Source organism: Pseudorca crassidens, chromosome 16 (genome assembly GCF_039906515.1).
Source record: "Pseudorca crassidens isolate mPseCra1 chromosome 16, mPseCra1.hap1, whole genome shotgun sequence".
Lineage (NCBI taxonomy): Eukaryota > Metazoa > Chordata > Mammalia > Artiodactyla > Delphinidae > Pseudorca > Pseudorca crassidens.
This window is the reverse complement of record NC_090311.1, coordinates 11,819,463-11,836,754: the sequence shown is the minus strand read 5'-3', so window position 1 is coordinate 11,836,754 and position 17,292 is coordinate 11,819,463. Positions and strand designations below refer to the sequence as shown.

At 55.4% G+C, this 17,292-nt stretch overlaps 1 protein-coding gene across 5 annotated transcripts in view; it reads left to right on the top strand.

The window, feature by feature from the left end:
• The window catches only part of GRK5 (G protein-coupled receptor kinase 5), a 224,604-nt gene that overhangs the window by 186,170 nt on the left and 21,142 nt on the right, over positions 1 to 17,292 (top strand). For all 5 annotated transcript variants that reach the window (XM_067709251.1, XM_067709253.1, XM_067709252.1 and 2 more), the window contains 4 exons: positions 7,646 to 7,746; positions 9,439 to 9,531; positions 15,560 to 15,623; positions 16,522 to 16,662. In XM_067709251.1, the coding sequence (XP_067565352.1) occupies positions 7,646 to 7,746; positions 9,439 to 9,531; positions 15,560 to 15,623; positions 16,522 to 16,662 (399 nt within the window). The remainder of the gene's footprint in view (positions 1 to 7,645; positions 7,747 to 9,438; positions 9,532 to 15,559; positions 15,624 to 16,521; positions 16,663 to 17,292) is intronic.

Sequence of the window (17,292 nt, the reverse complement as noted above, 5' to 3'; positions counted from 1 at the left end):
CTCGGAGGGATGGTTTCATATGTTGAAGCGAAGCATAAGCTGGCCACTAGCCTGTGTGTGTGTGTGTGTGTGTGTGTGTGTGAGATACGTGTGGCAACGCTATACAAATAGCACTTGCCGAAACATGCAGAGTCCACTTCACCTCGTTATCCAGCCTCCAAAGGCCAAAAGTCACCTCCTCTTCACTATTCGAGAAAGACTGTGGCGTCCTTGGAGGACCTGATGGTGCTTAGGGATAAGGCTCTCTGACCAGATTGCCTGGGTTTGAATCCTGTCTATGCTCCCACTGTGTGATCTTGGGCAAGTTACTTAACTTCTTGGGGCCTATTTCTGCATCTATAAGATGGAGATAATAAAACCTACTTTGAGAGGATTAAAAAAGATAACCCCACGTAAAGCTCCTAGGACTTAACATATATTAGGTGCTCAAGAAGTAGCAATGGTGACCACAGTTGTCACTGGGAGGTGGGATTGGGTGAAAGGCCCTGCCTGCTCAAAGATTCATCTTGGATGAGGTTGTATTGGAAACAGGTCCTGAAGAGGGGGTAGGGTTCGGACAGCGTGCTGTGAGGGGGCCAAAAGGGCTCCTTCCAGTAGCAAAGGCTCAGCAGCTGGAAAGCCGGAGCTCGCCCAGGAAATCACAAGTATGGGGTGAGAGCCCTGGCGAGCAGAGGGCATGATGGGGAAGCAGGTCGAGAAGGCACTGGATTTTGGTCCTCTGGCCGTGGAGATCACTTCCGCTGTGTGCTCTCGGAAAACTCCCTTGGAGGCCGTTGTGTCAACATAAGAGCAAGTGGTTGCAGAGATTCGTGAGGGGCGTACTGGCTAGTCCAGGCGATAGAAGAGAATTCTTGAAACCAGGGCAGTGGGATGGAGAGGGGTTGGGTGGGTGACATAGCAGAGCTAAGATAGCCGTGTGTGCCTGTCCCCGTCTGTGAAGTGGGGGAAAAGCTGGTTTCGAGTGGGGCCAGGGAGGCCAAGGCTGTGTCCTTTCCGTAGAGCTGGCTTAGGACAGCTGGTTAGAGCCCATGCAGCTTGGATCCACTCCCCGAACTCTGCCCGCTACAGAGCCCCTCCGGTGTCGGTCCGGCTTGACCCTGGCCAGCACTGTGACTCGTAGGGGTCCGTTCTCTTGGTTGCCCATCGGTGCCAGGAGTGGGTTGGATCAGTGAGGCCCCGGGGGTGTTCCCAGAAGAGCCCTCTGTGTTTTCCTCCTGCTTCCTCTCGGTCCTGAACCTCTGAGCAAATGTAGGGCGTGTGTTTCCAGGAGGCTCCAAGGGCGACAGCAGAGGTGCTTGCTTCAGGAGTCTTGGCTACTGAGGAGGTGTGGAGGCCCAACCGTGCCTCGATCCGTGGGCGCTGCCAGGGGCGCTGGCCACATACAGTGGATCCCATTTCCACTCTGACATCTTGAAACAAGGGACTTGGGAGCCAGGAGATGCTTCGGGAATAAGGTCCTCAGACACGTGGAGTTTCTCTCCGATGCAGGAAATGAGGTCCCTTCATCTTCCTGGTCCCCTCGGAGCAGTGGTGCCAGGGAGAGCAGAGCAGCCGCCCTCACCCTCATGATGCCATCGGGCTGGTGACTCAGCAGCCGGTGAGAACCAGCCTGGCAAGACCTGATCCTGTCAGCCGCCCCGCTTACTTAACCGTATCTGGATGAGTCCTCCGCACTCGGGGCAGCACCCTTTGCCCGCATGGCCCCCCTCCCCTGGTGTACATCCCGCCTCTCCCTCAAGGTCCAGTTCCAGTCTTCCCTCCCCAGGGAAGGCTCCCTCCCAACCTGCTCTCTCATTTCCCCCCGAACCCGAAATTCTTATTGCAAAGGCCGCCCTCCTCAGGTCTGAGATGCAGCACTTGGTAATCAGTCGCTCCCGACTCTAGAGGTCAGGGAGGCTGGTCCTCTGGGGGGTGTCTGCAGCAAGGGGCTCCATAGTGCCACCTGGTGGACCAACAGCTGGCCCGGCCCAGGCTGGATGACCTGTGGAGGCCGAGCTGGGCTTGGGCTGTTGGCCTGCCTCTGGGGCTGCGTCCCTCTCGCTGGAGTTCTCTGGGGCAGGCAGAGTGCTGAGTGAAGCACCCACGGGAGGCTTCGTGCCTGGACCAGGCCCATGCCTTCCCCACCACCATCCCTTGCTCCCCAGCCTTGGTCCCTGAAGCACCCCGGTAATCTCTGTTAGCCGGTATGTCACCCCAGACCCAGCACATGCTCCCTCTTAATCCATTGCCATGCAGATGCAGCTTCAGGACAAGTCCTAGCTCTTCTGACTAAGCAGACGCCCTCCCACCCACAGTCCTCCAGCCAACTCTCTCCTCTTTAGAAACCCCAGTGCACTGAATCATTACTGGCCATCAATACCGTCCACGCCTGACTATTGCAGAGGTTTCCGTGTTGATGGAGCAGAGGATGAGAAGTCTGGCCTAGGCCACTTGTTGAAGTTTAGGGTCATAGGCAGTGAGGCAGCATGAGGGCACTGAGAACTTAACAGGGGAGTGGGGACAAAAGGGAGGAGAGGACTTAGGGAGGAGTGAAGGTGCAAAGCCCATTGGGCCCCTGCACCCAGTTCACTGGCCTGCCCCATTCACATTCAGAGCAACACAAAGGGCTCTTCTCAGTGTGCTCTGGTGCCCAGAAAAACACCCACGCAGCCTTCACCGCTCGCTGCCTACAGTGTGCCTTCTGGCTAACACGTAGCAGGACGCCTAGAACCTGTGGCACACGCATCAGCAACAGCAGAGTGAGTCTGGGCCATAGGGGGGCTGGAGGTACAAAGGGGCAAGTGTGCTGAGTCTGTCCTACCATCTGGGCCTGCTGGCCACCTGGCCCCATCCAAGTGCAGCCCCAAGTTCTTCTGGTACCAGATTCAAGGTCAATTTCATGCTCCACAGGGAGGGTTGGAGCCCGTTCTTTTCCCTCTGGTGACAGGGGCTTTTATCCAGAGGCACAGACCCACAGAGAGTGGATAAAGCACACCCGAGCTTTAATGCCACGTCTGTTCCCACTGCCAGACTCAAGGGAGAAGAAATGGGGAGGAGTCTTAGCCAAAGAGGAGGGGGAGGTTTATTCCCTTGCTCCATGTGTGATTTCAGGGGCAGGACAGGTGGCCCTGAGCCTACAGTTCCTCAGGGAACCAAGTCCCATCTCATCAGCCTGGAGGGGAGAGAGCTCTGTGGTTAGCAGCCCAGGGCGTACATAGCCGTGTCCCAGAGGCACGTCTTGCTGTTTTAAGCTCTCCTGGAGTTGGCCGTAGAACCCTCCTTACGGGCAGTTGGGGCTCATCCCGACTGCCAGCAGAGTGGACCTCTTGGCGGGGCCAGGCACACTGGTCACATGGAGGTTGACCAGCCATTGGCTTCAGCTGCCCTGGGCCATCAGGAAGCCAAGTGTTCCCAGTGGGGCCTCGTCCAAAGCAACACCAGCACACATTTCAAAGGAAACTCGGTGCCTAAATTCACACTCTTGTGTTAAGTCTGGGCCTGCAGGCGGGAGCAGCGACCAAAGAAACTGTCACTTCAAACCACGGCTGGCCTGAGGGGTTCCCAGGCCCCAGGGGGAATTTTACCGGCCACCTCCACCAACACCCCTTCTCCGGGCTGCTTTCAGTCCTGCAAATATCTGAGGGCCTTGAGGTCCTTTCTGTTTGGTTAGAAATTAGGGGAACGTCTTTGACATGGAGGAGAATGACCCCAATCCTTCCTCCCCATGCTGACCCTCAGCTTCATCCCAGAGGGACAGTCCCCGCTAGAAAGAGCCACAGCGCTGCCCACCGTAGCTCTCCTGGCGTTTCGGAGGCTTCAGTGCAGCGAGGGTGACATTCCTGGCCAGAGCCCACCTGGCCTGTAGGATACACCCCTCTCCCTTCCCCAGCTGGCCTCACAGGCCTCCTGGGACCAGAAGGGATTAGTTTCCTGGAAAGAGATCTGAAACTGTGGAATTCTTCTGCCTTCAAGCCACAGAGGATGGACTGTGGTTACCGGGACCCCAGAGCCTTCTCAGTGTCTGAGGGCCCTTTTTCTTACGTGACGCATCAGACCTTACCTGTGGACTGGGGAGAGCCTTCTCTGTGGGTCTGCCTTTGAAATCGACTTCTCTGAACTGGAGGAGAAGGACCAATACCCTCAGATTCCACTGATGCAAATAGCAAATGTCCGTTTGAGCAGCGGCTCTGCCCACCCTCCTGGCAGGTTTGAGTGTCAGGTCCCAACTTAAACCGGCCAACAGCTTCTTATTCCCTTCTTATTGGCAAAGGTGTCACTTCTCGGAGTCACTTGAGAGAAGGTTTGGTTGGAATCACTTAGTTTCTTCATGTCGAGCCAAAGACTGAGTTTAAACCCGTGGTCATTAAACCAAACGCGTTATTGACTCCCCTCAGGACTTTGAGTGTGGGCAGCTTCCCCAGAGCCCTCCTGCCAGCCAGCCCCAAGGATTGAGAGTGCTGCAACTTCATGCACAGCTGGGCTGCCCCCAGACCCTGGAAGCCCCTCCCATCTGCTTAGGAGTGTGGCTGACAGGGAGCCCCGCTGGCTGATGGGAGGGCCCAGAAGGGGTGGGTGGTCTGAGGCCATGTTCTGCTTTGCCTCTGACCCCATCCTCTGGGAAGGTTTCCCAGATGACCCCTGCCCCCCAGCAATGATCCCCCCCTCTCTGAGCCCAGTGGCTCACGGCCCTGAGCTGCAAAATCTCCTATATAAGTTCTATCTGCCTCTGCTGGAGGCAGGTGCCAGGTCAGCCCACGGCTAGGGTCACACCTCAGGGGACTCCTGGGAGATGGGGGTGGGTGACGGCAGCACAGGTGGCCCAGACACCCCACCACCTCCAACTGTACTTACTCTAGACCCACCCAACCTGGTGTAAATCCCCTCTCTGCCGCTTGTTGGCTGGGTGACCTTGGGCAAATGTCTTAACCTTGCTGAACCTCAGTTTCCTCATCTGTGAAATGAACATCATAATAGTATCCACCTCACAGAGCCAGAAGGAATATTGAATGAAAGGATGTGTTGGCCTCAATAGATGGAAACCGTTGCTACCCATTATATTACTTATATTGGTTTTAAATATGGGGCCTATAGAAACATTTCATTTGGTGGAGGAGAAAAGAAATTTGCTGATAAAAAAGTTTGAGAGCCATTGAGTTCCATCCATCCAGCTCATTTTATACATCACCTGTAGCCAAAAGAGGCAAAGGAACTCTTCTGTGTGGATATGACCTTATTTATGTCTTACTGGAGAAAAAGTGCTTTGAGGTCACCTGGGTTCACATTTTAACACCCCTCCCCTTGCATGTGCCCAACACCAGGCCGGGCCACTGCGCGTGAGGGTGGGTCCTCCCTGGCTGAACTCCATGACAAAGTGTGCGTCTGAGTGCATACAGGTGGCAACTCGGGTGCCTTTCTGAGGTCCCAGAAATGGTTCTGTTTCTCCCCATGGCACGCCCACCCAGCGTCTCTGCGCTTTGCTGACTCACGGCAGGGTTAAGGCCACACCCTGGCATACTGTGTTTCATCTTGCTTACTAACAGATATATGCGGGGCACCAATTCTGTGCCAGGCACGGGGCCCTTCAAACCAAAACTGCCCCAGCCGTCAGGTCTCTTCCTGAAGCCAGTTCACCCGTGGCCTCGGTGGCTTGTGCTAATATTTGATTGCTTTGAAGTAGCCTGGAATCGTTGATCCCCAAGAGACAGCTGCCAGGATTCGAAGCAAGTTCCCCAAGTCTCAGAAGCAAAAATGACCAACCCCCAATTGTCAAATCTTGAAGGGCCTGTAGGGCATCTCTGGAGCTGTTCCCTCCTGTTACAGAGGAGGAGGTGGAGGCATGAAATGGCCAAGGGCAGAGGGCAGAGCAGAGCTCGGGACTTCTTCCCCAGCAGTGCGCATCCGTTCTGCAAAACGCGCAGCAGCTGCTCCAGAAGCCAGCGCTCTGCTTGTCGCTCTCCTGATGTCTCGTTCATTGAGTTTTGTTGTTGTTGTTGTTGTTGTTTTGCGGTACGCGGGCCTCTCACTGTTGTGGCCTCTCCCGTTGCGGAGCACAAGCTCCGGACGCGCAGGCTCCGCGGCCATGGCTCACGGGCCCAACCGCTCCGCGGCACGTGGGATCCTCCCGGACCGGGGCACGAACCCGCGTCCCCTGCATCGGCAGGTGGACTCTCAACCCCTGCCCCACCAGGGAAGCCCTCGTTCATTGAGTTTTTAGTGTGGGGAGAGGGGGATGGTCCAGGGCAAAGTGGGATGGAAGGTGGGGCGAAGGTGCCGCCCCCCAGGATTGGCGACAGCAGCCCTGGGGAGATGCGCTCTGAGTCTGTGGGGTCGTGTGATGGGCTTTGCCTGTGCTTGGGTGTGCAGGCGGCATATACTGGCACAGCGGCCGCCCCCAACACACACACCTGAGGCCTCCCCCGCTCAGGGGCTAGGTGAAAGCCTGCAGAGAGGACCAGAGAGGAGAGGACCAGGCTAGGGGAGAAAGGAAGAAGGAAAGAACTCAGGAATGGGGGCATTCAGAACACTGGGGAGATTTCATTCACCAGAGCCATGCCAGGCTGCTGTGGGCACCCCCTCCAGCCCCAGAATCAAACCCCCCAGAGACACCACCCGGTGGGCTTAATCAGCCCCCAAGTTACAGTTCAATAGCTGGGAAGAGAAAGCAAGCCTTTCAGATTTCAGCATCTTTAGGGGGAGAAAGATGTGTCTACATCCTGTGCTTTGGAGCCCACTCCTGGCAGTTTTCTCTGTTATCCCTGTAGTTGATTAAAGACCCACCTGGTGAGTAAAGAGCCGGCAGACGGTGAATGAAGCGGGGAAGGGGAGGGGTGGCCGGGCTGCCTCTGGCTGTCTCTGCACCTTCCCAAGGGGGCTGCCGCTCCTGGGTAGGACCAGAACCTCTTGGAACTGTCCCTTCGAACTTGAAACATTCAGGCCAGGCAGCTTAACTGGAAGGAGAACGAAATGACAGTGCTGACATCTATTGCACGCTTTCTGCTGCCTGCCAGGATCCGGGCCAAATGCTTGACCCAAAGGCTTCATTGATTCATTCCTGGAGGAACAATTATTACTGACCATCCTCCTGATAACAGCCAGGCTGTACCAAGACCAGGGTCCCAGAGCTACAGCGGCAGATGTGGGAGCGGCACGCAGACCTACCAACGCCGAGGCCGTGCCGGTGTCACATCCCTCCCCTCGCCGCTGAGCCGTCCGTCCACCTGCCCCTTTGCCTAGTCCAGACCCTTTCACACATGGCCTCGAGGCCGGGCAGGGGGCCGTCTCATGTCTGCCCTCTGGAGACGCAGCCCCCACCCCAGTGGCTAAGGGACTGGGGCAGCTCCGAGGGGCTCCCTACACTGTGAGGCTGACACCTCCCACTCGGTTCTGACCGCAGTCCAGGACGCAGGGATGTCGTGATCCATGTTCTGCAGAGCGGGGCTCAGAGGAGCCACGTAGCCTTACGAGGTCACATGCGGTGTCCGGGGCAGAGCCCGAAATCTGACCCTGAGTCCCGGCTGGTTCACCACCTTCCAGCCCAGCCACCTTGCCAGACCGCCTACCACGGTGCAGGGGCCCAGGACCAGGTGTGGGTAGGAGGGGCCCCCGAGGCCACCTGGCGCCCTGCCCCCTCCCTCACTGATACCTCCTCTCCTCTTCCTCCCTGCAGTCCCCAGTTTTCATCGCCCAAGTTGGCCGGGACCTGGTCTCCCAGACGGAGGAGAAGCTCCTTCAGAAACCCTGCAAAGAACTCTTTTCTGCCTGTGTGCAGTAAGTGCTCCGGCCGCCGGCCTCCCTCCCTGCTTCCCGGCCCGGGGCATCAGGCCCCTCCACCTCCCCTCGGGCTGCCACACAGTCACCAGGCAAGGGGCTGCCTCTAGCCTCCACCAGAGCGCTGGGCACCCGGGGCAGGTCTTCAGTGCCTGAGGGCCCAGCCAAGCCACCCAGCGCTTGTACACTTCTCATGAAGGGAAAAGATACCAGGGTGCCAAGTCCAAAGAGAACATCTGCTTCAGATGGTGTCGAAAGCAAGTAGGTCTCCAGGCTGTGGAGACAGAGGAATGTGCACGGATCTGACCCAGTCTGGGTGGTTTGGAAATCCTTCCCAGGTCCCCCCCACACCCACTCCTGCCCCCATCACTGCCACCCACCAGCGCTGCTGCAGGAGCTGGGCTGCAGGCTGCCCTCTCAGCCACACCCCATCACCTTGTTGCAGGCTGTACGGCAACCATAATGGGACGTGAGACAAGTCAGTGGGTGTGGGGCGAGCCGTGCACCCATTAAGCGCCACCATGAAGGCTTAGGCAGCTAGGCTCACACCCGTTCCTGCGCCCACACACGCACCCTCCCTGTAGGCTGACGTGCAGCCGCACGAACATACGTACGTGCCAAGATCACAGCTGGAGTGACGGCACCGTGTTCAGACTCTGCACCCCAGACATTAGTTGAGCGCCTGCTGTGTGCCTGGCACGACGCTGCGTAGGGGAGGCCTTGCGAGCAAGAACCCAGTCCTGCCTCCACGGCGTATTGCCAGCGCCCCATGAGCTCACCATGGGAAGAGCTGGGACATTCAGGGGCGCCAACGTGGGGCCCAGCCCTGTGGCAGGTGCTGGAGAGGGCCCACCGTGAGCAGAAACAAGCCTGGTTGCTGCCCTCCTGGAGATGTCCGAGGGTCAGCTCTGACGGCGGGTGAGGTCCCTGGGCTGCCCCCTGACCTTGAGGGAGTGGCCGTCCTGGCCCCCGACGCCAGCCCCTGTTCAGGTTTGGCAGGGCACAGCCTCCAACGAGCCCCAGCTCTGCGTGTCGCCTCCCTTCCCCGGGTCCCAAGTGTCTAGGCTCGATTGGTCAGCGTGGCCGCTTTTTAAAGGGAGGAAGCCCAGTTCAGAGCCCTCCAGGGCCTGGCCTAGAGCCTGGCCCACAGCAGGTGACCAGTAAATTCTGCTGCGGGGTTGAAAACCTCCCAGGGTCTTCTCTGGTCCCGACCAAATCTAGGGCCTGCGCCCCTCTGCCCCTTCCCAAGACACCCAATCCCTCCATTGCACATAGTTAAATATTCCTCTGTTCTCATCTCAGCTCCTGTCCCTTCTTCAGAGAGATCTCCCAGACACCCCCCGGGACCTCGCTTACCCCACTTCACGATAACATGCCCCAGGGGTCGTTTGTTTGTTTGTTATTTGCCGTGTGTGTCCCCCATCATGCTCCCTGCTGTATCCCGGAACTAGAGCAAACCCCCAAGGCAACTGCTTACTAAAGGTTTGCAGGGTCGGTCAATCTCAAACAACCTTTGTAGAATGGTGGAGCCTCTCTCCACTCCTGCTGCATCTGTCGGAGGCCCCTGTGTATTTGCATTTCCAAAGTCTGGAAGTGGATGAGGCCAGGCTATAAGCTGCTGGTTATGGCTCTGCCCACCTGCTCCAAGGTCAGGGTTGTAAAATGTTCATCTGTTTGTTCCCTCTGAGCTAGGTCTGTCCACGACTACCTGAGGGGAGAACCCTTCCACGAGTACCTGGACGGCATGTATTTTGATCGGTTTCTCCAGTGGAAGTGGTTGGAAAGGTGAGTGCTCCCTGGGCACAGCCCCCCAACACACACACACACACACACACACACACGAGTGTGTGCCATTGTGTGTGTGCGTGTGTGTGTGCGCGCGCGCGCGGGGGGTATTGGTTTTTCACCTAAGTCCTGTAGAAGTCTGTTACGTCCCATGGGCCCATGGTTCAGATAAAATTCAGCGTTCTCTGCCTGTTAATTAAGTTCTTGTGTATTCTAGAAATGCTGTATGCTTATTAACATCACACACACACACGCTCGTGCAGACACACGCATACACTCAGCCTCCTGTTCTTACTTTTTGGGGTCACCGTCTTCGGGAATTCTTTCTCTGACAGCAAATAAAGAGCTGCCATATTCTTTTTTTTTTCTTTTTTAACATCTTTATTGGGGTATAATTGCTCTACAACGGTGTGTTAGCTTCTGCTTTATAACAAAGTGAATCAGTTACACATATACATATGTTCCCATATCTCTTCCCTCTTGCGTCTCCCTCCCTCCCACCCTCCCTATCCCACCCCTCTAGGCGGTCACAAAGCACAGAGCTGATCTCCCTGTGCTACGCGGCTGCTTCCCACTAGCTATCTACCTTACGTTTGGTAGTGTATATATGTCCGTGCCTCTCTCCCGCTTTGTCACAGCTCACCCTTCCCCCTCCCCGTATCCTCAAGTCCGTTCTCCAGTAGGTCTGTGTCTTTATTCCTGTCTTACCCCTAGGTTCTTCATGACATTTTTTTTTCTTAAATTCCATATATATGTGTTAGCATACGGTATTTGTCTTTCTCTTTCTGACTTACTTCACTCTGTATGACAGACTCTAGGCCTATCCACCTCATTACAAATAGCTCAATTTCATTTCTTTTTATGGCTGAGTAATATTCCATTGTATATATGTGCCACATCTTCTGTATCCATTCATCTGATGATGGGAGCTGCCATGTTCTTAGAAAGATTTGCACATCCCTCATGTAACCCAGCCCCCTATTGATGGACATGGAGGTTTCCCTCAATTTTGTGTGCAGCCTTCCCGAAGTAGTGAATAACTTTGTACATACGTCTTTATTTTTGCAAATACATCCATAGAAATTCCTAGCAGATGGGAATTCCCTGGCGGTCCAGTGGTTAGAACTCGGTGCTTTCACTGCTGGGGTCTGGGTTCAAGCCCTGGTCGGGGAACTAAGATCCCTCAAGCCACTCAGCGTGGCCACAAAAGAAAAAAAAAAAAAAAAAGAAAGAAAGAAATTCCTAGCAGAGGAATTCCAGGGGCAAGGTTTTCCGCTGTGAGGGACTGCTAGATTGCCCTCCCAAACTGCTGCCCGATTCCCAGTCCTGCCGGTGCCTGGGCGCTCGCTTGTCCTCAGATTCAGCAACACTCCTCTTCGTGCGTGAGAGCCGGGTTTCCTTCTTGTTTATCTCTTCACCTCTAATCACGGGTGAGACCGAGCATCTTTTCATGTGTTCCATTTGCCGCCTTATTCTCTGCAAAGTGCTCTCACACACACGGTGATGACTTGGCCAGGCAGAGGTGACCTCCGTGTGACTGACAAGGAAGGAGAGGCAGGGAGGATGTGGCTTGCTGGGTCACCCGGCAGGGATTAGTGCAGCCAAGGAGGGGACCCTGGCCCAGGACCCTCAGAGCGGTGCTCTGCCCACCACAGCGTCCCAGGATTTGCAGGAGAGGGCAATGCTTACATTAAATCCATGCTGGGTTAGCTGGTAGGTGAGGGTGGGAGTTTCCCCTCCCACTGCCCAAGGTTCCTGTGCCCCAGGGGCCTGGCACTCACTGCCATCTGCGTATCTGGGCTGTGGTCAGAAAGCAAGGAGCCCTTCTGCTCCTGCATGTATATCGGCATCTGTGCTGGCCAAGTCCCCTGCAGACGCTTAGGACACATACCTGTGGGACATGAACCCCCGAAAAGCCGAATTCACAGCACTCCCTGCGCACTTCAGGAAGCCCTGAGGAAACACCCTGCCCTGTAGTCTCTGGGGGACGTCTCTCTCCACCCTGACCCATGGGGGTGACAGAGAGAGCAGTGGACGGTCTTCTCTGTTGGTGCACTGCCTGCCACTGGCCGCCTTGCCCGTGCACGTCATGCCTCCAGGAGATGGAAAAGCCAAGCGTGGGCCACCAGGGGCCCACAGCCTGGGTCTGAGTCCCAGCTCTGCCTCCTCCCTAGGGGCTGGGGGAGGGATGCTCTCCACATCTTGGTTTCCTCACCTGTAATGTGGGGATAATAACACTGCCTGCCTTATAGGCATGGGGTGAGGGTGAGGTGAGATAGCACCGCACACATCAACAAAGCCAGCCTTTGGGCCTTGGGAAGTAAACTGCTGAATGTAATTGTTGGGATGAGTCGTCACTGAGCACATTGGCATCACCATTGCCGTCTCCTCCCCCTTCTGATATTGGAGGGAGCAGCTGACCCTTGCGGAGGACAGTCTGGTGGGGAGGTATTCATCTTGCCCCACCTGCCACTCTGGAGCCCTGGGCTGTGTAACACAACCCCACCTTCCTGGGGTGGCAGAGTCAGGACACCGAAAGTGGGCTCTGCAGCAGGCTTCCTGGACTCCACTTCCAACCCAGCTACTTACCAGCCGTGACCTTGGGAATCTCATTTCACCTCTCAAAGCCTAAGCGTTCTCATCTGCAGAATGAGGACAGTAATAGTCTCACCTCCTGAGGCTGGTGTGAGGATTACATGAGTCTATGTATAAGCTGCTTCAAGCAATGGGGATTGTTACCATAGAGACCCCCAGAAGGGGCTGTGTCCTTTATCCCAAGAGTTCTAATAATGACATCTGACACTCAGCAGCTTACAAAAAGCCTTCAGATGCATATACCCTTTTACTGAAGATGCAAAGCTCAGAGAGGTTGATGGGTTGGCCCTGGGTCACACAGCAATGGCCTGGCAAGGGTGGAGCCTGAAGCCCAGGTCCCTCACTCAAGTCCTTCACTCTTAGCCCACCCAGCACCCCTGTTCCAATGGAAGCCTTTAGCTGTGGCCACTGGCTTTCACTTTACTTGTCGGTACCAAACACATGAGATGGAGAAATGGACTTTTAAAATCTGTGTGCTGACTTCAAAGAAGTTATGCCCTTTTGAGGGCGTTAAGCTGTTGAAGCCAGCAGGGCAGGACCCTGGCCTAGAAATGCCCTAAGTGACTGACAGCACCCCGCCTTCCCCCCCCTCCCTTTTTTTTCTTGCTAAAAAGATCATGGCCTGTTGGTGCTGTACTGTTGAAATATTAAAGGGATTTTTTTTCCCTCCCAAGGTTAACCAAGAAATTCCTCGGAAATTGTATTACACTCATTTCCCCCAGCAGAGGAGCTCTGCGGTAATGTCGACCGACTGTTTGTTCTCCGCGTATCGTAAACTGTTAGGCCTGGACGCCTTCATGTGGTTTCGAGGGCAGCTGGAAGAAACGCTTCCCAGGGCCACATGGCAGATGCAGGCGCATGGCAGGTTTGCTCTAGGCCGGCTACTCATGTGTAAGGTGCAGAGCAAGGGGGAGTTCTGCCCAGGGGCAGCCTGGGCCCCGCTTCCTAAAGAAACACCGGAGAAGAGAGAGTGAGTCGAAGCACATGAATTCGAGACAGGCGTGCCAGGGAGTGCTCCGGAGGTTTCAGGGCTGTCCTAAGAGAACAGAGTGGTGCCGAAGCTGTGATTTCTGGTGAATCCCAAATCCTCTTCAGGACCCAGCAGCGAGAAGAGTTTCCACGGAAGATTCATTCAACAGCTGCTGGGCGACCAGAGGCTCACTGCTCTTTCTCGAGCAAAACCAGTTCTTTGGCCCAATTCAGTCTCACACCAATCCCCGCCCTGGTTAAGACTCTTGGGGTGGGGTTGGGGCATGCTCAAAAATAGTCCTAGAGGGGCTTCCCCGGTGGAGCAGTGGGTGAGAGTCCTTCTGCCGATGCAGGGGACACGGGTTCGTGCCCCGGTCCGGGAAGATCCCACATGCCACAGAGCGGCTAGGCCCGTGAGCCATGGCCGCTGACCCTGCGTGTCTGGAACCTGTGCTCCGCAACAGGAGAGGCCACAACAGTGAAAGGCCCGCGTACCGCAAAAAAAAAAAAAAAAAAAAGTCCTAGAGAGCCAAGAACCAATTTTAACGTCGTAAAAGCTGCTTGTTCTTATCCATGAATCAACTGATGAACATTTAGGTTGTTTCCATGTCTTGGCTATTGTGAATAATTCTGCAATGAATGTAGGAGTAAAATATTTAACGTTTATAAATGGGCCATTACTCAGCCTAAAAAAGAAGGAAGTCCTGCCATTTAATGACAACGTGGATGGACCTGGAGGTCGTTGTGCTAAAGTGAAATAAGCCAGACACAAAACACGAGTACTGCATGACCTCACTTACATGTGGGATCTAAGCTATTCAGACCCATAGAAGTAGAGAGCAGAGTGGTGGCTGTCAGGGGTGGGGAGGGCTTGGAGAAATGGGAGATGTTGGTCCAGGGCACAAGGTTTCAGTTATGCAAGATGAATAAGTTCTGGGGATCTCCTTTACAACATGGGGACAGTAGTTAACGGTACTGTATTATTTACTTAAAATTTGCTAAGTGGGTAGATCTTAAGTGTTCTTGGAAGGAAGGAAGGAAGGAAGGAAGAAAGTACGGAAAAAAGGGAGGGAGGGGGGAATGTTAATTTTGTGAGGTGACAGAATGTTAATTAGCTTGATTGGGTAATGATTTCACAATGTATACATATATCAAAACATCAAGTTGTACACTCTTTGTCAATTATACCTCACTAAAGCCGAAAAGAAGAGGGGGAAAACCTGATTTTCCTTAGCCAAACAGGCCAGCGATGAAAAAGCACACACTGTCTGCAAGGTGGAGTCCTTTGCTGCAACTAAATGGCCATTTACTTATTTACCCCACAAGTCCCATCCTTGGCTCCCGATCAGAGGTTTGTCTCATTAGACATTATAAATGGCTTTGGTGGGACTTCCCTGGTGGCGCAGTGGTTGAGAATCTGCCTGCCAATGCAGGGGACACGGGTTCGAGCCCTGGTCGGGAAAGATCCCACATGCCGCGGGACAACTAAGCCCATACGCCATAACTACTGAGCCTGCAATCTAGAGCCCGCGAGCCACAACTACTGAGCCCGCGTGCCACAACTACTAAGCCTGCGTGCCACAACTACTGAAGCCCACGCGCCTAGAGCCCATGCTCTGCAACGAGAGAAGCCCGCGCACCGCAACGAAGAGTAGCCCCCTGCTCGCCGCAACTAGAGAAAGCCCGTGCGCAGCAGTGAAGACCCAACGCAGCCAAAAATAAATAAATATTTTTTAAAGAATGGCTTTGGCTAATTAAAATGGGGAGTCGGGAGACACAAAAAGATTAGTCATAAATACGGCTTTTGGCAGACAGGATCTTCTCGTGTTCTGGGGCTCAGGGGGGTTACATATAGCACAGCGCCCTCGGTGGCGGGAAGCCTGGGAACTGCCGTGAGAGAGTAACCAGACTGGACCTGGGGACCAGCAGTCTCTGCCCACAGGAGGCCGGGTCTTCCCGGGGCAAGTCTGCAGGAAGGAATAGCTCGGGCGCCCCAGGACGGGAGGTGCAGCCGTCCTGCCCTCCTGCCGTCCTGCCTGCAGGTGTGGGAGGGAGGGCTGCGGTTTCCTTTGTGGCCTCCGTGGGACACCAAGCCTCTGTGGCTCCTGGCCCCCTCCCCTCTCCCTGCACTGAGGACACAGCTTCCTCCTGAGTTTAGCCGCATGATTTGCATTTGGGAGAGAGAGGGGAACCACAGGGAAAGTGTGGTGAAACAGCCTCCGCTCAGCTCTTCCCTCCCAGTGCCGTCCTGAGGGCGGCAGCCTGGGATTTGAACACCCGGCCCCAGCCCCAGAGCAAGTCCTCGAGGGTCCCGTCTGCAGTGATGGTTCCAGGGGGTCCCCGGGGCCTGGTCTGGCCGTTTGTGCCTGGCGCTGGCTCTTTTCAATGCTGCCCTTGTCTGTTTCTTCTGGATTCTGCATCTTAATACTACAAGTCCCATGTTGGATTTTTGCTTTTTTTCCAGGCAACCGGTAACCAAAAACACTTTCAGGCAGTACCGAGTACTAGGAAAAGGGGGCTTTGGGGAGGTAAGTGAATATCCACGTATTCGTGAAAAGTTTCTGGACTCTTGTCACCATTTCTGTCCCTTCGGGCTTGGCCTGAAGTGTTCTAAGCATGGCTTCCGAGCGAATGGCTTGGTCACGCGCCCCCGATGGAGAAGAAGGGTGAGGCCGGGGCCTTGAGAAGGTCTGCTGTGTCTGAGGTGAGGAAGGAGGGTGTCTGTGGCAGGGCAGCTGAGCTGGAGCCAGCCTCAGGCAGGAGTCACGTCTGGAGAGGAGAAACGGGCCCTCTTGATTGTGTTTGGAGGGAGAAGGGAGGACGTGAGGGGCTTAAGCATCCTGGCCACACCATGCTGTTAGTATGCGCTGTTGTACTTAATCTGACCTTCCCAAGCCTTGTTATTCCCACTTTAGAGATGAGGAAAGCTGAAGTTCACAATGGCTAGGTGACCCAGGCAAGGTCACACAGCTGAATAGGGGCAGAACTAAGACCAGACCCAAATGTCCTGGTTTCCATTCCTCTGAATTATACAGTCAGGGTTCGCAGGGGTCTCCCATCACTCCCCCCCCGAAACAAGCCTCTCCTACCAGCAGCTGGTGCTTGCAAGTCCCCAGTTATCAATGGCTACATCTGGCTGGAAGCTTGGGACAGAGCAGATCTAGTTGCCCCTGAGAGAGGAACAGTTCTTTAGGCCTCAGCCAGCCATCTAAGCATTGGTGTAAGTGGCTGATTCTGCACCTCCAAGGGCTAGGATTTGCCTAAGGTGCCGCCAAAGCCAGATCTCAAGGGCAGGGCCCTGGGAGCAGTGGGTCCACGGCCAGGCATCCTCCAAGCCCCAGAGACACAGCATCCTGGCCTTGAGGGAGCTTCACACTGGCCCTGTTTCACGTGCCGTGTGCCCTTGGCTTCCTTCTTGCCCCTCAGGTCTGTGCCTGCCAGGTTCGGGCCACGGGTAAAATGTATGCCTGCAAGCGCCTGGAGAAGAAGAGGATCAAAAAGCGGAAAGGGGAGTCCATGGCGCTGAATGAGAAGCAGATCCTGGAGAAGGTCAACAGTCGGTTTGTGGTGAGTGTCAGGGCCCCAGGGACAGGCCCTCTCCTGGTGACTGGGACTTCTGTCCCTTAAGTGTGACAGGTCCCCATCCCCCAGGGCATGGGATGCAGTGGGGGGGGGGCTGCAGAAAGGAGCCCGACACTCGCTCCATCACGAGGCACCTGGGGGTCAGTTGGGGCTGACAGTGGTCACCAAGCTAGCCTGGCTCCCCTCTGGGCGTGAGACCAGGCTTCTCTGAGCGCCTCCGTGGACGAAAGAGGCCCACGCGGGGCCCGGCCAAGGAGCTTTGTTTCCACAGACCCCTGTAGGCTGGTTTCATCACAGGAGACCGAAGTGTCAGGATCCTAGAGAGGCCCGTCTGGTTTATATTCGTGTGTTACTGCATCCAGGCTAGGCTCTGCTGCGGTAACAAATCAACCCCAACTTGAAGTAGCTGAAAATGGCAAAGGCTGTCCTTTTTCTCACCCCAAATCCCATCAGATCAGACCACCTTCCTTCATCTTCCAGCCACACCCTTCCCGGGAGTGTGGAGAGTGAGTGCTGGGGGCTCTGCACTGCCTCGGCTGCAGTGACACCCCTCACTTCCACCCACAGTCCTCAGCCAGAACCGGTCATGGCCAGGGACCAGCCAACCGCAGGGGA